Below are 22,928 nucleotides of genomic sequence, written 5' to 3' on the forward strand. Positions count from 1 at the left end.
TGTAGTGAAATCTCACTTGTCAGTATTTAAGTCTTTTCTTTTGGACAGTGTGTCTCTCAAAAGAGTATTAAGTGGTTTATTGCCTCAGGAATGTACATTTGACTGCCATAGTTCTGAGGGGTTAGGCAGGGAAAGATGGTAGGAGAGTCCCACTGTTTAGGATATCAACTTTTTGCTTTTTTGCAAATCTTATCCTGTTGCAATTTGAAATAGAAACTTTTTATTTTTCTAAGTTTGTATTTCAACATTTTAAATGTCCTTATTTCCACCCTTTAACTCACCCTGCCTTCCAGTGTGCCTTGTAACCCATTCTGCTTCAGATTTTTCCAGAGAATAAAGCCACTTGTCTCCTGCCCAAGACAGGATGTCACTTCTGCTCAGGGTAGTGGGAACGGTCTTGGCCACCAAGGACTCTTTCTATAGACTTTCCACTGCTTTTAGTCCCACCTTTGACCCCCAGTTTTGGAAATATGTCATACCTCTGACTTCTGGAATTTTCTTAAAGTCTTATTCTATTTTTTAGTCAGTTAAATCTTGTCTGTCTGCTTACACTTCCCATAGTGTCGTTGACCTCTCCAGTTGCCGTGGTGTCTTTGTCCCTGATTCTCTTTGTTCTTGTGGGTTTATTCCTTTGTTGTCATTTTACTGGGGTTTTATTAGGGAATGAGAATAAACTTGTTTACTTAATCTACCCTGTTTAACTTGAATTCTCAGTGTGTTTCATCATTTTTGGAACTTAGATTACACGTAAAGATTTCCTGCGAGTTTATTGCTGTTTTGAAAGAAGCAGTATACCTGGAATCAATTACCGATAAAAGCCAAGGGCTTGTATTTACATGCTCTGGGAAGTCTACTTTTTTTTTTGAATAATAATGGGGAGAAATACTGTTGTCTCTCCTGTTTAGCGTTTTATTTTATTTTATTTTATTTCTATTAATTTTTTTGAGATGGAGTCTCATGCTGTTGCCCATTGGAGTACAGTGACATGATCTTGGCTTACTGCAACCTCCGCTTCCCGGGTTCAAGCAATTCTCGTGCCACAGTGTCGTGAATAGCTGGAATTACAGGTGTCTTGACACCACACCCAGCTAATTTTTGTATTTTTGTTTGTTTGTTTGTTTGTTTTTTGAGACGGAGTCTGGCTCTGTCACCCAGGCTGGAGTGCAGTGGTGTAATCATAGCTCACTACAACCTCTGACTCCCGGGTTCAAGCGAGTCTCCTGCCTCAGTCTCCCGAGTAGCTGGGACTACAGGCGCCTGCCACCAAGCCCAGCTAATTTTTTTGTGTTTTTAGTAGAGATGGGGTTTCACCATGTTAGCCAGGATGGTCTCAATCTCCTGACCTCGTGATCTGCCCACCTCGGCCTCCCAAAGTGCTGGGATTACAGGCTAATTTTTGTAGTGTTAGTAGAGATGGGGTTTTGCCATGTTAGCCAGGTTGGTCTCAAACTCCTGACCTTGAGTGATCTGCTGCCTTGGCCTCCCAAAGTGAGCAGTTCATTTTAAAAGCTAATAAAATTAGGTCCTGGAATGTCTCTTACTATATATTGAGTTAATAATTTTGAAGTAAAACTAGACCAGAACTAACAACGTCTTTAGGAAAATTATTTGGTGGTGGTGGTGGTGGTTAAACCCCACCTATGGGGAATTTAAAGACAAACTTGTTTCATTTACAAGTAGCATTTTTGTGGTTGTTCTAAAAGTAAATATTTTGTTAATGTTTATAATAGAATTAATTCATTATATGGATAATGTATCTACACGAACAAGGTATACTGTATAGGGAAAGAAATGTCTTTGATTCTCATGTTATAGAACACTGGTGACCAGAGTAGTACCTGAATATAATTTTAGTTGGTTGTCTGTCATTAACTTAAGAATAAGAAATTTACTTTTCTTCTATCTCATACTTGTTACCTTTCACTAATTTTTTCTTTTTGAGACGGAGTTTCGCTCTTGTTGCCCAGTCTGGAGTGCAATGGCATGATCTCGGCTCACCGCAGCCTCTGCCTCCTGGGTTCAAGTGATTCTCCTGCCTCAGCCTCCCAGGTAGCTGGGATTACAGGCACGTGCCACCTCGCCAGCTAATTTTGTATTTTTAGTAGAGACGGGGTTTCTCCATGTCGGTTAGGCTGGTCTCAAACTCCTGACCGCAGGTGATCTGCCTCTCAAAGTTCTGGGGTTACAGGCATGAGCCACTGCGCCTGGCCACCTTTCACTATTTTTGCTAAAAGGGCTTGATTTCTTCCAGTGACCAGATAGTCGTATGAATTTGGACACTCACAAGCAGTTAAATTGTTAAATTATACAGAGTATGTCTGTATAATTTTTTTTTTCTTTTTTTGGGGTGGAATCTCCCTCTGTCGCCCAGGCTAGAGTGCAATGGCGTGATCTTGGCTCACTGCAACCTCTGCCTCCTGGGTTCAAGCGATTCTCCTGCTTCAGCCTCCCTGAGCAGCTGGGACTACAGGCGTGCACCACCATGCCCAGCTAATTTTTTTTTGTATTTTTAGTAGAGAAGAGGTTTCACCACATTGGCAAGGATGGTCTTGAACTCGACCTCATGTGATCTGCACACCTCGGCCTCCCAAAGTGCTGGGATTACAGGCATGAGCCACTACGCCTGGCCTATATAATTGTTAAATTATACAGATTACCTGACAAAAATTTGTCTAACTCTATTGCTGACTTGTAGCTGTATTTGACATTGTTATTAGGCAACTTCTGTGGAATAATGCGACTTTGGATGTTTTATGTTTGCCCTAGGCATTTCCGGAGAGTTCTCTTAAAGTCACTTCAGAAGGATCTACATGAGGAAATGAACTACATCACTGCAATAATTGAGGAGCAGCCCAAAAACTATCAAGTTTGGTAAGTTTGGAGTCTTGACGTGTCTCCCAGGCTGGAGTGCAGTGGCGTAATCTCGGCTCACTGCAGCCTCTGCCTCCCAGGTTCAAGTGATTCTTCAGCTTCAGCCTCCTGGGTAGCTGGGATTACAGGCGCATGCCACCACACCTGGCTAATTTTGTATTTTTAGTAGAGTTGGGGTATTGCCATGTTGGCCAGGCTGGTCTCGAACTTCTGACCTCAGGTGATCTGCCAGCCTCAGCCTCCCAAAGTGCTGGGATTACAGGTGTGAGCCATTGTGCCTGGCCTAGAATTTTATTTAAAAACTACCACTGTAGCCAGGTGCAGTGGGTCATGCCTGTAATCCCAGCAGTTTGGGAGGCTGAGGTGAGTGAATCACTTTAATTCAGGAGTTTAAGACCAGCCTGGCCAACATGGTGAATCCCTGTCTCTACTAAAAAATACAAAAATTTAACCAGGTGTGGTGGCACGCTTGTAATCCCTGCTACTCAGGAGGCTGAGTCAGGAGAACCACTTTAACCCGGGAGGTGGAGGTTGCAGTGAGCTGACATCGCACCACTACACTCCAGCCTGGGTGACTGAGTGAGACTCTGTCTGAAAAAAAACAAAAAAATAAAAAATTTAAAAACTAAAAACTTTACCATTGTAGCCTCTTGATTACAAGATTGTTGTATTTCTAAGAAATTACATTATAAAATAATTGGTTTAATGAGAAAAGAGATTAAATGGAGAGTTTCAGACCCTCACTAAAGTTATCTGCCCTGTGGAATTAAGGAGCTTTTATGTAAAAATCTGTAGCTATAACATTCCGACATCACAGGCATAGTATTTGATTACATTGAGTTTTTGCTAAAGAGAAATTGTCTTTTCTGGATACTGCAGACACTGTCATTAGCACTTCATCACCTACTGTTATGTAAAACACAGAACCACTCAAAGTAGCTGCTACAGAAAGCCCAGCTGTTTTTAAATTGTTGTACATTTCTAATTGTCCATTCTGTTCGTTTTATAACCAATACAGGTGATGCAAATTGTGTATCCCAGTTAACTAATCACTTTTATTAACTTCTAACTATGAAAACTTATGCTATAACATAAAGCCCTGTAATTCCTTAAATCGGAGAACATCAGCATGGACTTTTTCTTCCTCAGTTTGATATCCTGGAGGATCTGATTCTTAGCTTTCTAAATTACTGAACTCACCAGCAACCTGGAAAAATAAAATGCAGGTAGTGTTCACTGACTTGGAGGAATTCTAAAATAAATTTGGAAACCTTCTGTCTAGGCTTTTGTTTTTGGTAGTATCTTGTGTTAATCTGTAAGATGAATTTTTAAATTTTCCAGGCATGTAGAATAGTCATTAAGCATTAAATCCTTCCTTTTTTCCTATTGTTCTGCTCACTTTTAGTTGAATGAATGTTATACTCTAATAGATTTTTTAAAGATCCATTTTATTGAGAGAGAGTTCACTTACCATACAATTCCCTCATTCAAAGTATATAATTCAGTGTTTTTTAGTATATATACAGATCTGTACAACCATTACCATAGTGAATTTTAGAATGTTTTCACTAATAGATTTTTATAAATATTTCAGCCAAAGAAAAAAATGGAACCCAATATAAAATAAGCCTTAAGTGTTTTCCTAGTATAGAAACTCCTCTGTTGACAGCTTGCAACTTGTCATAGCTACTTGCCGGTGTAGCAGTGAATTCAGTTCTGCCCACTAATTTGTAGACTGAGAAGCTGCTTGTTTGGTGACACTTTGCACTTAGGGAAAATTGATAGGTGTGTGTTAAGTAGAGGAACTTATGTATTTGATAAAATAATAGCACATTTTATCTTGTCTCTCATTATACAATCCAGTAATGTTTCTGAATTTTTTGACACAATTTCATGGTTGTCGAAAGATACTACCAGATGTAGTTTGAGATAAACTATCTGATTTTTTTTCTATTTTTTTTTTTTGTGTGTGTTCCTTTTCTCTCCAGTAGAGTGTTGAGAATTAGAGATGAATTTTTGTTTGTTGCTTGTCAGTTACAACATGTGCTGCTGATGTTTTAGTTCTTGGGTAAATTAACACAAAACTTCTCTCCCTTCTTCTCTGGGCTTTAGGCATCATAGGCGAGTATTAGTGGAATGGCTAAGAGATCCATCTCAGGAGCTTGAATTTATTGCTGATATTCTTAATCAGGATGCAAAGAATTATCATGCCTGGCAGCATCGACAATGGGTTATTCAGGTATTGCCTTTCTTGTATTGTACAGTGTTTGTCAGATTTTTATTTTTTTAACTGAACTAAATTACTCTTAAAGTCTGTTTGTGCCGGGCGTGGTGGCTCACGCCTGTAATCCCAGCACTTTGGGAGGCAGAGGCGGGTGGATCACAAGGTCAGGAGATCGAGACCATTCTGGCTAACGAGGTGGAAACCCCGTCTCTACTAAAAATACAAAAAATTAGCTGGGCGTGGTGGCGAGCGACTGTAGTCCCAGCTACTCGGGAGGCTGAGGCAGGAGAATGACGTGAACCCGGTAGGCAGAGGTTGCAGTGAGCTGAGATGGCTACTGCACTCCAGCCTGGGCGACAGAGCGAGACTCTGTCTCAAAAAAAAAAAAAATAAAGTCTGTTTGCAAACAAGGCACACACATATGTAGATCATTGCACACAATGTATAATAATTAAAAATTATTGGCCATGTTTGGTGCCTCATGTCTGTGATCCCAGTACTTTGGGAGGCCAAGGCAGGAGGATTGAGTGAGGCCAGGAGTTTGAGATCAGCCTGGGCAACAAAGTGAGACCTCCGTCTTTACAAAAAGTAGAAAACTTAGCCAGGCATGGTGGCACACACCTGTAGTTGCAGCTGCTTGGGAGGCTGGGGCAGGAGGATTGCTTGAGCCCAAGAATTCGAGGTTGCAGTGAGCTATGATTATACCACTGCACTGTACCCTCGGCAACAGAGTGAGACCCCATCTTTTTAAAAGAAAAAAAAAAAAGGGAAGATTATTAAGATAATTAAAACCTGACATCCTTCATGTTAGCTAATCTTAATAATCTCTTTGGATATGGTACATTTTTAGTATTTTTTAGATTGAATTTGTATCATATTTGCCAACAAATTGAATATAAAAAGTAGCATATTTTTACTACAGATGTATTATTTTAACTAACAGGCATATATAATATACGTTAAGTGTTTTTCATATATAAATTGGAATATGATTTTACAGTAACTTAAGTATTTTATTTCTACCCACATGTCAAAAGTTTTCTGCTAAATCCTGAATAGAATAATTGTAACTCCCACTCTGGGTATTTTATTTATTTTAAACAGTTCTAGTATTGTTTCCTGTGAATTTTTTCCAGGAATTGCTACTTTCTGCACTATTCGTTAGACCAAGGGCATTTCACCAAATATTTAAAACTTGAAAATGTTTAAACTTTTCCAAATTTGACTAAAGGGATAATGTATTCTAAAGGTATTCAATATTTTTACTTATTTCTGAAAAACTTAATCACATAAAGGCATACATTTTACACATACAGCTCTCTCCATCTACCACAATAGATTAAGACATAGAACATAACCAGTATTTTTGAAAAGCTCCCTTAACTGACATTACTGAAATTATCATAAAAGGTTCCTATGAGAAAGGATTCCAGAATATCCCTTAATTGTGTTGTAGCTTATGCATTTCTATTTATTTTATAAATAAAGTGTACATAATTGTCTTGTTTTCATATTTGATATATTACAGTTTTATATGTTTCCAACATAACTTTTTAAAGGTAGTGATTTCAACTATAGTGAATTCTGAAAACTGAACAGAGAATCTGTTCTATACATTTTAATATGCGAAATAAAAAGGAAATAACTTGTCCCAAGTGGGACATATATACATCCTTTTTTTTTTTTTTTTTTTTTTTGAGACGGAGTCTCACTCTGTTGCCCAGGCTGGAGTGCAGTGACTGGATCTCAGCTCACTGCAAGCTCCGCCTCCCGGGTTTACGCGATTCTCCTGCCTCAGCCTCCTGAGTAGCTGGGACTACAGGCGCCCGCCACCTCGCCCGGCTAGTTTTTTGTATTTTTCAGTAGAGACGGGGTTTCACCATGTTAGCCAGGATGGTCTCGATCTCCTGACCTTGTGATCCGCCCATCTCGGTCTCCCAAAGTGCTGGGATTACAGGCTTGAGCAACACCGCACCCGGCCTATACATCCTTTAATTCATGTGAGTTACTTACCTGGCAGGGGAGATGTCATGATCACTAAGGTGGTTTTCCCAGGGCAAAGCATATTCGTTGCACTCCGGATGTGCTGACCCCTGCAATTTCCCCAAATGTGGAAAGCTCAACTGCATAATTTGTGATGGGGGATTGTGTGGCACTTTCTTCTGGTCTTCACGGTTTAAGAACAGGTTTTCTCTGTTTATTTTTATTAAAAAAAAAAAAAAAAATGCTGGGTGCGGTGGCTCATGCCTGTAATCCCAGCACTTTGGGAGGCCGAGACGGGTAGATCACGACGTCAGGAGATCGAGACCATCCTGGCTAATACAGTGAAACCCTGTCTCTACTAAAAATACAAAAATATTAGCTGGGTGTAGTGGCAGGCGCCTGTAGTCCCAGCTACTGGGGAGGCTGAGGCAGGAGAATGGTATGAACCTGGGAGATGGAGCTTGCAGTGAGCTGAGATAGTGCCACTGCACTCCAGCCTAGGCGACAGAGGGAGACCCTGTCTCCAAAAAAAAAAAAAAAAAATTATATATATATATGTGTGTGTGTGTGTGTGTGTGTGTCAGTGGTTCTCAACAGGGGACGTTTTTGGTTGTTAGAACTTGGGGCATGTTGCTCTTGGCATCTATTGAGTAGAGGGCCAGGATGCTGCTAAACATCCCAAAATGCACAGGACAGTTCCCCACAACAAAGAATTATCCAGCCCATACTCTCAGTAGTGTCAAAGCCAAGGAATGTGGTTTGTTTCTATATGGAAAGTTGTTTTATCAATATTTCAATTATTTTCAATGAGGATTTAATGAGTTCAGCATAGTCTTTGATGACCTAAAATGGGACTATGAGATGGTTGTTTAAAAAATATTTCTTGACATATATATATAAAAAAGTGGTAAAATTTTAGTTTTAAACGTTAGTTTTAAACATGAATTATAAACATTCATGGCCTGTATGTCATTGGCATTGACTGTACTAGAGCCGCTTAAGTGAAGGAGTGGAGGACCCTTCTTTGTCCCCAACTGATCACAGATTGGATGTATTTTACTGTATTTCATGTATGTCTCATTTATGTAAAATACAGTAAAAATCAATTACTTTATAAATGAGGCTGGGTGCAGTGGCTCATGCCTGTAATCCCAACACTTTGGGAGGCCCAGGCAAGTGGATTCCATGAGGCCAGGGGTACAAGACCAGCCTGGCAACATGGCAAAACCCTGACTCTACAAAAAAATTAGAGGAGCGTAGTGGCGCATGCTTGTGTTCACAGCTACTCAGGAGGCTGAGGCAGGAGAATCACTTGAGCCCAAGAGGTCGAGGCTATGGTGAGCTATGCTCATGCCACTGCACTCCAGCCTGGGTGACAAAATGAGACCCTGTCTCAAAAGAAAAAAAAATTAAAAGTGAAATATAGGCACACACACACAGTACCACTCACCAGTCAAAAGAAGTGAATGATCCATACAGGCAACAACTTGGATGGATCTCAAGGGTGTGATCCTTAGTGGAAAGGGAATTCTCAGGTTTCATATTGTATGACTCCATTGAGATAATATCCTTGAAACAGCAAAATTACAGATGTAGAGAACAGATCAGAGGTTGCCAGGGTGAGGGAAAAGGGGGTACAGCTATAAAGGTAGGGGTAGCATGAGCAGTTTCTGTGTGCTGAGAATCTTGATTGTGGTGGTTATACTATACATGAGATAAAATTGTGTAGAGTTATATTCTGCCCCCACTCCCCCACCTGTACCTCGTACACACAAGTGAGTACATGTAAGATCTGAACAAGGTGAGCGGTTCCATTAACACTAATGTACAGATGTCATTTTCTGGTTTTGGAATTGCACTTTAGTTAGTAAGATGTTTACCGTTTGGGGAAGCTAAATGAACGGTATACAGGGCACTGTGTTATATTTGTAACTTCCATGAATCTGAAAACAAACAGAAACACATGTGTATAGAAGACCCTACTCCCTGTTTTTCATTAGACTCAACAGACATAAAATTGTTACATTGATACAGAAGCTTGTAGATGTTTACTCTCTTTCTATACTTAGCATGCTGGAGACTGAGAACAGTGGGAGGACACCAGTCAGTGCCCACCCTAGGCACTGGTTCCTGAACTTGACTAGGAACTTTCACAAAAATGTAGTTTCCTTAACGCGTTTATTTTTATGATCACCTGTAAAATCGGGGACTATCATAGGAGATTTTTACTTTTTTGCTGTTACCAAATAAGAAGACTCCATTATCTTTTTCAAAGTGAATGTCCCCTACTTTGAAAGTATTTGTAAGTTTTATCATTCTCCTCTTTTAAATTATCTTTATTGGTTCTCTTCCCCCATGATTTTTTTTTTATTAAGGCAGCTTTATAATATAAAAAATTTGTATTGGCCAGGTGTGGTGACTCATGCCTGTAATCCCAGCACTTTGGGAGGCTGAGGTGGGCAGATTGCTTGAGTTGAGGAGTTCAAGACCAGCCTGGCTTAGTTGGGCGCTGTGGCTGACGCCTGTAATCCCAGCATGTTGGGAGGCCGAGGCGGGCAGATCACGAGGTCAGGAGATAGAGACTGTCCTGGCTAACACGGTGAAACCCCGTCTCTACTAACAGTATAAAAATTAGCCAGGCGTGGTGGCGGGTGCCTGTAGTCCCAGCTACTTGGGAGGCTGAGGCAGGAGAATGACGTGAACCTGGGAGGCGGAGCTTGCAGTGAGCCGAGATAGCGCCACTGCACTCCATCCTGGGTGACAGAGTGAGACTCTGTCTCAAAAAAAAACAAAAAAGAAGACCAGCCTGACCAACATGGTAAAACCTGATCTCTACGAAAACTACAAAAATTAGGCGATTATGTTGGTGCAAGCCTGTAGTCCCAGCTATTTGAGGGACTGAGGCAAGAATGTCACTTTAGCCCAGGAGACGGAGGTTACAGTGAGCTGAGACTATGCCACTGCACTCCAGCCTGGGTGACCAAGTGAGACGCTGACTCAATAAAAATAATAGAAATTTATATCTTTGTCCAATTGTGTATATTTCTTTCTTTTTTTTTTTTTTTTTGAGACAGGGTCTCTTTCTGTTGCCCAGAGTGCAGTGGTATGATCATAGCTCACTGCAGCCTTAAACTTCTAGGCTCAAGTGATCCTCTTCAGCCTCCTGAGTAGCTGGGATCTAGGCATGTGCCACTATGCCCAACTAATTTTTTTATTTTTATTTTTGTTATTTTTATTAATAAAAATATTGGGCGTGCCACCACGCCCAGCTAATTTTTGTATTTTTAGTAGAGACGGGATTTCACCGTGTTAGCCAAGTTGGTCTCAAACTCCTGACCTCAGGTGATCCGCCCACTTTGACCTCCCAAAGTGCTGGGATTACAAACGTGAGCCACCGTGCCTGGCCTGTCTTTATTATTTTTCCAGACGAGGTCTTGTTATGTTGCCTCAGCTGGTCTCGAACTCCTGGCCTCAAGTGACCTTTCTGCCTCAGCCTCCTGAAGCAGTGGGATTGCCCATGAGAGCCACCACTCCTGACCATGTATGCTTCTCTCCATGTATTTTAATGTAATTTTATCATATATGTGCACTTTTGAATGCTACCCTTTTACTTAATTTTCATTTTTGAATGCTGCCCTTTTACTTTGATTATTAATATTGGCCAGGCATGGTGGCTTAAACCTGTAATCCCAGCACTTTAGGAGGCTGAGGTGGGTGGATCACCTGAGGTTGGGAGTTCGAGACCAGCCTGACCAACATGGAGAAACCCCATCTCTACTAAAAATACAAAATTAGCCAGGCGTGGAGGTACATGCCTGTAATCCCAGCTACTCGGGAGGCTGAGGCAGGAGAATAGCTTGAACCCAGGAGTTGGAGGTTGCAGTGAGCGGAGATCACGCCATTGCACTCCAGCCTGGGCAACAAGAGTGAAACTCCGTCTCAAAAAAAAAAAAGATATATTAATATCAAGTCACATCAAATTTATATCTATACTCATTCTCTTACTAGTGAGTTTGGTGGGGTTTTTTCCCCTCAAAATTTTTTTGGATGTCTTTTTGCCTGCTTTCTGTATGCGTCTTTCCAGGCTCTGTAATCAATTTCATACTTATATCCCCCTCTATTTCCTTTCCTTGCAGCCGTCACTACTTTCTGAATTTGTGATAAATCCTGTGTCCTCAGTTCCATCTTCTTTGTTGTTTTTTTTTTTTATTTTTATTGTTCATAAATAATGGGACATTTCTGATTGGATGATTTTTCTAAATTTTTCCTTTAGGAATTTAAACTTTGGGAAAATGAGCTGCAGTATGTGGACCAACTTCTCAAAGAGGATGTGAGAAATAACTCTGTCTGGAACCAAAGATACTTCGTAATTTCTAACACCACTGGCTACAATGATCGTGCTGTATTGGAGAGAGAAGTCCAGTTAGTAATCTCCTTCACTTGCTCATTCATTACAAACATGTTTGCATGCCTACCATGTCTCAGGCACTGGGGATACAGCAGATCAAGATCCTACCTCATGGAACTAAAAGAAAGAGGACAGAGTACTGAGTGAAACATATGATGATAAATTTACAAATAATGTAGCATACCTCTACTTCGTTGTATCTTTAAGTTTCTTGAAATATTGCTACTGGAGATTGAAAAGAAATCTTAATGTTATGAGGTATTGTTTAAGAAGCTTTATTTTAAAACCATCTTATTAAATTCTGTTGCATTTTAGATAATCGTCCCTAGATGCCATGTTACCCTAGTGCAGGGTTTGGGGCCGGATTTTTTTTTGTTTTTGTTGCAGGGGGCTATCTTGTGTTTTGTAGGATATTTAGCAGCATCCTGGCCTTAAAACAAAAATGTTTTCAGACATTGCCAAATGTCCCCCGAGCGGTAAAGTCACCCCCAAGTTGAGAACCAGTATACAAAGAGCTATTATTAGAGCTAGAAATTTCTGAATTGGCATCAATTTCTATATTGTATCCATAAACATTAGTAGCCACGATTTTTGTGACCTTATTTGTCCATTGTGTATGAGTGTCTGTTTCATAATTTGAACAGGCTTGTTGTTTTCAGAGCCTGATGAGATGGGAGTCATGATTTGAGTGTAAACATGTGTGCTGATTGGTATGGTGCATCTCCTCTCCTCCAAGCTCTTGATGTTGCCTGGATCGAGGCAGCTTGCTCTTCTTTTATCTGCTCTATACAGGATTCTGGTGACTTAAAATTTATAAAAGGCTTTAATCCATGTCTCACCTTAACGTTCTGCTTTGGGCTTATGTCTGGAGCGTGCACTACCCCTCAAGCACACTTTATGTTTTTTTTTCTAGTGCTCTTCTATATAAAGCTCTACAGGCATACCTGGTTTGTTGAGCCTTGCAGATACTATGTTTTTTGTTGTTTTTGTTTTAACAAGTTGAAGGTTTGTGGCAGTCTTGCGTTGAGCATGTCTGTCAATGCCATTCTTTATCACTGCATGTGTTCACTTTGTGTCTCCGTGTCACATTTTGGTACTCCTCAGTATTTCATATTTTTTCGTAATCATTATGTCTGTTCCAGTGATTTGTGATCAGTCATCTTTGATCAGTCATCTATTGTAATTGTTTGGGGGTGCCACAAACTGCACCCATATAAAATAACGAATATCACTGTTGCATGTGTTCTGCCATCTCTCTCCCTCACCTCAGGCCTCCCTATTCCCTGAGACACAACAATATTGAAATTAAGCCAATTAACCCTACAATATCCTCTGAGTACTCAAGTGAAAGGAAGAGTCACACCCTCTCACTTTAAATCAAAAGCTATAAATGATTAAGCTTAGTGAGGAACACATGTCAAAAGTTGAGATAGGTCCAAAGCTAGGCCACTTGCACCAAACACCAAACTCATAAGAAAGAGTTCTTGAAGGAAATTAAAAGTGCTGCTCCAGTGAACACATGGACAAAACAGCATTATTGCTGATACGGAGAAAGTCTGAGTGGCCTGGATAAAAGATAAGACCAGCCACAGCATTCCCTTAAGCCAAAGCCTAATCCAGAGAAAGCCCTAATTCTCTTTAATTTGATGAAGGCTGAGAGAAGTGAGGAAGCGGCAGAAGAAAACCTGGATGCTAGCAGAGGCTGGTTCATGAGGTATAAGAAAGAAGCCATCTCCGTAGCATGGAAGTGCAAGGTGAAGCAGCAAGTGCTGCTGGAGAGGCTGCAGCGACTTCTCCAGAAGATCCAGCTCAGATCACTGATGAAGGTGGCTGCATGTAAACAGAAGATTTTCAGTGTAGATGAAACAGCCTTCTATTGGAAGAAGATGCCATCTAGGACTTTTCACAGCTAGAGAGAAGGCACTGCTTCAAAGCTTCACACAGCCGGCTGAATCTTGTTAGGGTCTAATGCAGCTGGTGACTTTAAGTTGAAACCAGTGCTCTATGACGATTCTGGAAATCCTAGGGCCTTAAAGAATTATGCTGAATCTCCTCTGCCTGTACTCCATAAATGGAACAACAAAGCCTGGATGACAGCACATCTGTTTACAGCATGGTTTACTGAATATTTTAAGCCCTGTTTGAGGTCTATTGTTCAGAAAAATTTCTTTGAAAATATGACTGTTCATTGACAATGGACCTGGTCACCCAAGAGCTCTAATGGAGATGTGCAAGGAGATGCTGTTTTCAAGCCTATGAACACAACATCCGTTCTGAAGCCCATGGATAAAGGAGTCATTTTGATTTTAAAGTCTTACTATTTAAGAAATAAATTTTGTAAGGCTATAAGCTGCCATAGATAGTGATTCTTCCAGTGAATCTGCGGAGTCGATTGAAAACCTTCTGGGAAGAATTTACCATTCTAGATGCTATTAGAAATATTCATGATTCATAGGAGGAGGTCAAAATACCAACATTAACAGGAGTTTGGAAGAAGTTGATTCCAGCCCTCATGGATGACTTTGAGGGGTTCAAGACTTTAGAGGAAGAAGGAACTGCTGCTGTGGTGGAAACAGCAAGAAACTAGAATTAGAAGTGCAGCCTGAAGATGTGACCGAACTGCTGCATCATGACAATACTTGATCAGATAAGGAGTTGCTTCTTACGGATGAGCAAAATAAGTAGTTTCTCAAGATGGAATCTAATCCTGGTAACGACGTTGTGAAATCACATTGTTGAAATGACAACAAAGGATTTTTAATATTGTAAATATTACCTAAACTTAGTTGATAAAGCAGCAGCAGAATATGTGAGAGGATTGACTCCAGTTTAGGAAAGTTTTACTGTAAAATGCTATCAGACAGCATCACATGCTACAGAGAAATCTTTTATTGTTGTCTTATTTTAAGAAATTGCCACAGCCACCTCATCCTTCAGCACCCAGCACCCTACCCTGATCAGTCAGCAGCCATCAACATGGAGGCCAGACCCTCCACCAGCAGAAAGATTACGACTTGCTGAAGGCTCAGATGATCATTAGCATTTTTTAGCAATAAAGTATTTTTTAATTGAGGTATGTACATTGTTTTTTTAGATATGATGCTATTGCATACTAGACTACAATATAGTGTAAACATAATTTATATGTGCTGGGAAACAGAAAAGTCGTGTGACTTGCTTAATTGTGATAAAATCGCTTTATTGAACCTTCGATATCTGTAAGGTATTCCTGTACTGTTCAATATGGTAGCCACTAGCCACATACGGCTATTTAAGTTTCAACCAGTATGATTATAAAAAATTAAAAATACAGTTCTTTCATTGCACGTGTCCTATTTCGGACATTCAGTACCCACATGTAGCTAGTGACTACCATATTGGACAGCACGTACAAAGAACATTTCCATCATCCCTGACAGTTTTATTGAACATTATTGGTCTAAAGATTGACAGTAGTTAGTGGTAACAAAGTATTTTAAAAGTTGAATATGAAGAGTTTTCAAAATGCAAACTTTTAGCCTTTTCAGAGGCAGATCACTGGCTTCCTATTGCCAAATAGAAACAGAAATAATAACCCAAGAATCTAAAAGAGCTTCCTATACCTAGGATTTATTTTCCTTTTAAGATGGGTAAAAGAAGTTTTTTTTTTTTTTTTTTTTTTTTTGAGACAGAGTCTTGCTCTGTCACCCAGGCTGGAGTGCAGTGGCCGGATCTCAGCTCACTGCAAGCTCCGCCTCCTGGGCTCACGCCATTCTCCTGCCTCAGCCTCCCGAGTAGCTGGGACCACAGGCGCCCACCACCACGCCCGGCTAGTTTTTTGTATTTTTTAGTAGAGACGGGGTTTCACCGTGTTAGCCAGGATGGTCTCGATCTCCTGACCTCGTGATTCGCCCGTCTCGGCCTCCCAAAGTGCTGGGATTACAGGCTTGAGCCACTGCGCCCCGCCTATATGCTACTAATTCTAACAGCTCTCTGAGACACTTCGTGAAGAACTTGAGGTTTCAGGTAATTCTGTAATTTGCCCAAGAGCACATAATTTATGGGACCAGAATTTGAAGTGAGGTAGCCTGACCTCAGAGTTCATCGGGCTTTTTGTTTGTTTGTTTTCGTAAGAGACAGGGTTTCGCTCTGTCACTCAGGCTCGAGTGCAGTCAGGGATCATAGCTCACTGCTGCCTTGAGCTCCTGGGCGCAAGGAATCCTCCCACCTCAGCCTCCGAGTAGCTGGGACTACAGGCATGTGCCACTGCACCCAGCTAATTGTTAAAATTTTTTGTAGAGATGAGGTCTCATTATGTTGCCCAGACTAGTCTTGATCTCCTGGCCTCAGGCAGTCTTCCTGCTTTGATCTCTGAAAGCGCTGGGATTACAGATGTGAGCTACCATGCCCAGCCAAATTTCATGTTTTAACCATAAAAATAGGTAATGCTTTAGTACACATGTACGTAAATAAAAATTTAGATATTGCCAAGATGAAATTAAGAATCTTAAGTGACCAGTTAAGACCTGCAGGGACATGGTTTCACAAATAATTGGAAACATTAAGTCATGTAAAAGTAGTTGGAAAAATACTTTTATCATGTTGAATGAGTTTATTATTACTCTGTGGGAAAAAAAATTTATAGTAACAGCACTGCAGCAGAACCAAGACTACCAAGCTTGTCAGTGACTTACTCATCTGAGCAATTGTGTGGTGAAGCACGTTCTGTGGCTCCCTTGGGATTTGTGGTAATCGAGTCTGAATTATATTTAATCTGTTTAAGGGGAAGACAAAGGTATGGAGCACCCATTTTGACAGGGAATCACATCACAGTTGACTAGTCATCTTGCTTTGAAATATAAGAAATACGTTTTTGTGTTGATTTTTCATTTTTCTTCTTTATGTAATTTCCATGCCGTTTTTTAATGATAGCTAAAGATTATTGGGACGTAAGTAGAGCTTAGACTGCTTTTCCAAGGTTGCTTTACCAATAAATGGAAAGTCTCCTTCTTTTAGCTGGTGTTTTCTTCAAAAGGAAAATCTTCCATATTATTTAAAGGAAATATTTTATGTTACTTTTATTCCTATTGTGAATTGAAGCTTTTAGATTAGTTTTGTGTCCTTCCCTATAGTTTTGTGTCCTTCCCTAGAATTGAATTGACAGCTACAGCCTTAAGGTATTCTCTGATTTAAATATGACCTAGAGAGGTGCCACAGTGCACTAAGAGAGATGCTGACACAAGTGAAAGTGTGTTTCCAAAGTTGCGCCACAATCTTAGTAAAACTGTGTCTTGGCTGGGCGCGCTGGCTCACGTCTATAATCCCAGCACTTTGGGAGGCCGAGGCAGGCAGATCACAAGGTCAGGATTTCGAGACCAGCCTGGTCAATATGGTGAAACCCTGTCTCTACTAAAAATACAAAAATCAGCTGGGTGTGGTGGCGGGAGCCTGTTGTCCCAACTATTGGGGAGGCTGAGGCAGGAGTATGACTTGAACCCGGGAGGCGGAGGTTGCAGTGAACTGAGATTGTGCCACTGCACTCCAGCCTGGGTGACAGAGCAAGACTCCGTTTCAAAAAAAAAAAAAAGAAGAAAAGCTGCGTCTCATTCTTGCACTGTTCTTTTAAAATTGTATATATATATTTTTTCTTGCAGATACACTCTGGAAATGATTAAACTAGTACCACATAATGAAAGTGCATGGAACTATTTGAAAGGGTAAGAGGTTGTTTTTGCTTTTTTTATACAAAAAATGAAGTGGCTATATAATGCATCATGGAGTATATTCCACAATTAGATTCCAAAAGGATAGTAAAGAATTTTTCATTTTTCTGGACCTAAGAGCAGAAGTATAACAGCATTATGGAAACTCTCTGGAAAAGTGCCTTCTGCCCTTCTCTGCACCTCCCAAGTACTTACCAACACCGTTTTCAGAATAATCCACCAGTACATAATGCCATTTTAATTGTATTTACGATTCCTGTAGTCTTTATATCAAAGAATGGAACATAAACACACCCAGGCTCTGGTTGGCTCAGGAACACAGTAAAGCAGGGTAGTTTACAGGTAGATTTTGCCAATGGGCAGCCAGCCTTTCTGTTTTCATTTTTAGAGATCTCCACCTTTAAGTTAACCTACTCAACTAGAAAAGGTTTCCCTTGCCTGGCCACTGTCATAACTAAGCTCCTTGTTGAACATAAGAGGTCTTCAAGGAAACTAGGCTCAAAAGAGCACAAAGTATGGAATCAGTCACCCTTGGAGATGTGTCAGGGGAGGTGCCTATAGTATCTGGAGATCATGAGGGATGAGAAGCCATCTCAAGAGAAGATGAGGGCTGGGCATGTTAGCTCACGCCTGCAATCCCAGCACTTTGGGAGGCCAGGGTGGGCGGATCACTTGAGGCTAGCAGGTCGAGACCGGCCTGGCCAACATTGCAAAACCCCATCTCTACTAAAAATACAAAAATTAGTTGAGCTTGTTGGTGCACACCTGTAATCCCAACTGCTTGGGAGGCTGAAGCATAAGAGTTGCTTAAACCCGGAGGCGGAGGTCAGGGTGAGCTGAGATCACACCACTGTGCTCCACTCCAGCCTGGGCGACAGAGCGAGACCCTGTCTCAAAGAAAAAAAAGAAACAAGAACATTTCTCCTGGTTTTGCCCTTCACTTTTTAAGATGATTTATTTTGTGTGTTATACAGTTTAAGTTATAAATGAATACTTTTAAACTTCATTTTTTAAAACTTTTTTTACTTAGCTCTTAATTATCCCTTTTTTTTGGAGACAGGATCTCACTCTGTTGTCCAGGCTGGAGGGTAGTGGCATGATCATGGCCCACTGCAGTCTCGATCTCCTAGGCTCTAGTGATTCTCCCACCTCAGCCTCCCAAATAGCTGAGACTATAGGTGCCACCACTAGGCATGGCTGATTTTTTTTTTTTTTTTTTTTTTTTTTTTGAGACGGAGTCTTGCTCTGCCACCCAGGCTGGAGTGCAGTGGCCGGATCTCAGCTCACTGCAAGCTCCGCCTCCCGGGTTTACGGGCATGGCTGATTTTTTAAAAAAATTTAGTAGAGACTAGATCTTGCTATTTTACCCAGGCTGATCTTGAACTCCTGGATTCAAGTGTTCCATCTGCCTCTGCTTCCCAGAGTGTTGTGATTACAGGCATGAGCCACTGCACCTGGCCAGTTTTTAATTAACTAATGATCTATGATAAGACTCGTGTAATTTAAAAGTTTCATGATAGTTTCAGCCTCATTCATTCAAAATAACTCTCCTTTTCTTGTTTGTGTTTCAGGGTTTATTTTCTCTTGATCTTTCTACTGCTTTTCTTCCTTCACAAAATCAAGTGTTTGTTTTTTGTTGTTGTTTACAGGATTTTGCAGGATCGTGGTCTTTCCAAATACCCTAATCTGTTAAATCAATTACTTGATTTACAACCAAGTCATAGTTCCCCCTACCTAATTGCCTTTCTTGTGGATATCTATGAAGACATGCTAGAAAACCAGTGTGACAATAAGGAAGACATTCTTAATAAAGCATTAGAGGTAAGCTGGTGGGGCTCAGTGCTATCATTTTTGGTATCTGAGAATTGGTTGGCCCAATACCACTAATATCCATGTCCCCTTTCAACATCGTTACTCAGAATTCAGTGCAGGGCTATTTCTGGTTAGGGACAGCATTGACATCACTTGGCATCACAGCCTGTGACTCTTAATAGTGTGTCTCATCTGAACGTGATTTAAGTTAAATTGTATTGGCTCAAAGGCATTTGCCCTTGAGATTGAATTATGTATTACTTTAATTTTTATTTTTCATTTTCAGTTATGTGAAATCCTAGCTAAAGAAAAGGACACTATAAGAAAGGAATATTGGAGATATATTGGAAGATCCCTTCAAAGCAAACACAGCACAGAAAATGAGTCACAAACAAATGTACAGCAATAACACCATCCAGAAGAACTTGATGGAATGCTTTTATTTTTTATTAAGGGACACTGCAGGAATTTAAAACGAGAGTGGTCCCTCCCTTTGCCTGTGGTGTGAAAGTGCATCACACAGGTATTGCTTTTTAACAAGAACTGATGCTCCTTGGGTGCTGCTGCTACTCAGACTAGCTCTAAGTAATGTGATTCTTCTAAAGCAAAGTCATTGGATGGGAGGAGGAAGAAAAAGTCCCATAAAGGAACTTTTGTAGTCCTATCAACGTGTAATCTAATCCCTTAGCATCAACTCCTCCCTCAGTGGTACACATATCAAGATTTGTAGCAGTAATAACTGCGGGTCACTTGTATGTAATGGATATGAGGTAGCTGAAGTTTGGTTCAGTAAGCAGGGAATACGGTAGTTCCATCAGAGCTGGTCTGCACACTCACATTATCTTGCTATCACTGTAACCAACTAATGCCAAAAGAATGGTTTTGTAATAAAATTATAGCTGTATCTAAAAACAGTGTCGCAGTAGTTTGATTTTTTAATAGCATTTATATATTATACAAGACATATTGTCTCAGAAAAGCAGTTAGAAAGAAAATATTGCGGCTGGGCGCGGTGGTTCAAGCTTGTAATCCCAGCACTTTGGGAGGCTGAGACGGGCGGATCACGAGGTCAGGAGATCGAGACCATCCTGGCTAACCCGGTGAAACCCCGTCTCTACTAAAAAATACAAAAAACTAGCTGGGCGAGGTGGCAGGCATCTGTAGTCCCAGCTACTCGGGAGGCTGAGGTGGGAGAATGGCATAAACCCGGGAGGCGGAGCTTGCAGTGAGCTGAGATCCCACCACTGCACCCCAGCCTGGGCGACAGAACAAGAGTCTGTCTCAAAAAAAAAAAAAAAAGAAAGAAAGAAAATATTGCTATAAAACTGTAAACTAGAAACATGATGTGTTGGAGGAAATGTTAAAATGTAAATTGGTCAGTTGTTGACTGAAAGTGACAAAATCCACTCAAGGTAGTTTAAACCCAAAGGGTTTATTCAGGTATATAAATATCTCACAGAAGAGTTACCTAATCTTTTAGAAGTACATTCCCGAACCATGCTACACAACTGGACCATCCCGTTGCTGCTGCCTGTGCCCGAATCAGGAAACTGCTGGATGAGGAATGAGGAAGCCACAACCCTGGCTGCCAGCTCCAGGACTGTGCTGTCTCTGCACGTTCCATGCAAAGCACATCTCCTGCATTTCCCATGTAGTGTGGTTCCAAGTTAAAGGCTCACTGCAGTGCATCTGATTGGAAGGAACCAACAGGATGTCTTAAAATCTTAACTGCAGAGGAATCTGGGAAGTGTAGTTTGTAGCTTTCCAGCATGTATGATGCAGGATGCCATGCCAGGAAGGAGTTGGGAGCGGTTAGCAAGCTAGCTTGCTGTACCTGCACTTAATTCAATCTCACTTTATTATTTATTTATTTTTATATATTGATTTTTTTTACATGGAGTCTCACCCTGTCACCCATGCTGGAGTGCAGTGGAGTGATCACAGCTTACTGCAACCTCCACTGCCTGGGCTCAAGTAATTCTCCAGCCCCAGCTTCCCTAGTAGCTGGGATTATAGGCGCCTGCCACCATGCCTGGCTAATTTTTGTATTTTTAGTTGAGACAGGGTTTCACCATGTTGGCCAGGCTGGTCATGAACTCCTGACCTCAAGTAGTCTGCCTGCTTCGGCCTCCCAAAGTGTTGGGATTACAGGCATGAGACACCAGGTCCAGCCTCAATCTCACTTTATCTGTAATTTTTGTTCAATGTCAAAGCACCAAAGTACAACTAAGGAAATCATATAGAGTTAAATAGTCATCCTTTCTCAAGATAAATTTAGGAAATAATATTTTAATACTTTTGGAAGAAAATATATGTAGTGAGTGTTATTTCTAACATTTTACATGTTTTTGTTGTTTTTAGAATCCAAAAATCTGTAATTTTATTTTTGAAGCTGCCATAAAGTGCCATTTCCATGTAGACCATTTCAAAGGTGTCATAAGGATCAAAAGCTACATAGAGAAGTTCTCATAAGATAGCCATTACTCTCAGCTGGGCGTGATGACTCATGCCTATAATCTCAGCACTTTGGGAGGCCGAGGCAGGCAGATCATTTGAGGTTAGGAGTTCAAGACCAGCCTGGACAACATGGTGAAACCCCTGTCTCTACTAAAAATTCAAAAATTAGCCAGGCGTGGTGGCAGGCACCTGTAATCCTAGCTACTTGGGAGGCTGAGACAGGAGAATCACTTAAACCCAGGAGGTGGAGGTTGCAGCAAGCTAAGATTGTGCCATTACACTCCACCCTGGGCAATAGAATGAGACTGTCTCAAAAAAAAAAAAAAAAAAAAAAAAAAAAAAAAACACCCTCAGAAACCATAATAGGTGACCCAAAACTGATTGGATTTGGGACTTTGGACTCAACAGCTTATAGAGACAGCTTAATAAAAAGCATAATGAGGTCGGGCGGAGTGGCTCATGCCTATAATACCAGCACTTTGGGAGGTCAAGGCGGGAGGACTGCCTGAGCCTTGGAATTCAAGACCAGCCTGGGCCCATCTCTACAAAACAATTTTTTTAAATTATTAGCCAAGAGTGGTGGTGTGCACCTGTAGTCCTAGCAGCCCGGGAGGCTGGGATGGGAGGATCACTTGAGCCAGGGTGGTGCCACTGCACTCCAGCTTTGGCAATGGGAGTGAGACCCTATCTCAAAAAAAAAAAAAAAAAAATGCATAATGGAAGTTTATTAATTTACACTCAGGTCACTATGAAGCAGACCAAACAGTTATGTCAGCCTAGCCACTTGGCATTTTTTGCCTGACGTTTAACTGTGTAGCAATTCATTAACCAAAAGGTTGCTTAGTGAGCACTGAATCAGGTGAGGAGGCTCCGTGACTTAAAGGCAGAATGACTTTAGGCTCTAGTCAACCTGAGGGCGATCTCCTAACGGCAACTGGACATGGGACTTACAGTGCAGTCGTTTCCTTAGACCAAAGTGAGGTCTATGGAGAGACCTGCTAACTCAAAACTATCTGCCTAATAGCTGTTACATTTGCATTGGTACAAAAACAGCGGTGGGTAAAACTGCTAGTGCCACAGCATAAAGCAAGGCAGTGGTACTCAGAAAAATGAGTGGCACTCTTGCTTCCCTGCTGTGCATATACTGAAGAATGTCCTTGATTAGTCAGTCATTATGTATTTTTTTATTCACAACACCCAACCCGTCTCTTCAATATTTTAATGTGACTGGATGAAAGTATGCATAACACATATCCATATGATTGTCTTGAGGAAAAGCATTTGTGCAGCTGTGTAAGATGTGGGCTGAACAGGATGCATTTTCATGGAACACCATTTACTTAAACAACAAATACACTGGTGTAGAGGACTACATGCTTGCAAACGAGACATTCCCGTAAGTCCTGCTCTTGCAAACAAAACAGGGCGTTCCTTCCCTGCAAACAGGGAGGACAAAGGAGCCAGCTGCAAA

The 22,928-nt window shown here is 40.9% G+C and overlaps 1 protein-coding gene and 1 non-coding gene across 4 annotated transcripts in view; both read left to right on the forward strand.

The window, feature by feature from the left end:
- Window positions 1-19,915, forward strand: part of FNTA (farnesyltransferase, CAAX box, alpha) — a 31,669-nt gene extending 11,754 nt beyond the window's left edge. For 2 of the 3 annotated variants that reach the window (XM_033232647.1, XM_033232663.1), the window contains exons 4-9: window positions 2,767-2,871; window positions 4,984-5,110; window positions 11,352-11,500; window positions 17,120-17,182; window positions 18,838-19,009; window positions 19,287-19,915. In XM_033232647.1, coding sequence (XP_033088538.1) covers window positions 2,767-2,871; window positions 4,984-5,110; window positions 11,352-11,500; window positions 17,120-17,182; window positions 18,838-19,009; window positions 19,287-19,409 — 739 coding nt within the window. In that variant the 3' untranslated portion in view covers window positions 19,410-19,915. Of the gene's footprint in view, window positions 1-2,766; window positions 2,872-4,983; window positions 5,111-11,351; window positions 11,501-14,395; window positions 14,560-17,119; window positions 17,183-18,837; window positions 19,010-19,286 lie in introns of all 3 variants that reach the window. The other variant, XR_004442221.1, reaches the window with a different exon arrangement.
- On the forward strand, window positions 7,101-7,260 carry LOC117095949. Its single transcript, XR_004442262.1, has one exon. It is a non-coding gene; the product is annotated as a U1 spliceosomal RNA (small nuclear RNA).
- Window positions 19,916-22,928: the final 3,013 nt, after the last annotated feature.

Source organism: Trachypithecus francoisi, unplaced genomic scaffold, assembly GCF_009764315.1.
Source record: "Trachypithecus francoisi isolate TF-2019V2 unplaced genomic scaffold, Tfra_2.0 Contig01440, whole genome shotgun sequence".
Taxonomy (NCBI): domain Eukaryota; kingdom Metazoa; phylum Chordata; class Mammalia; order Primates; family Cercopithecidae; genus Trachypithecus; species Trachypithecus francoisi.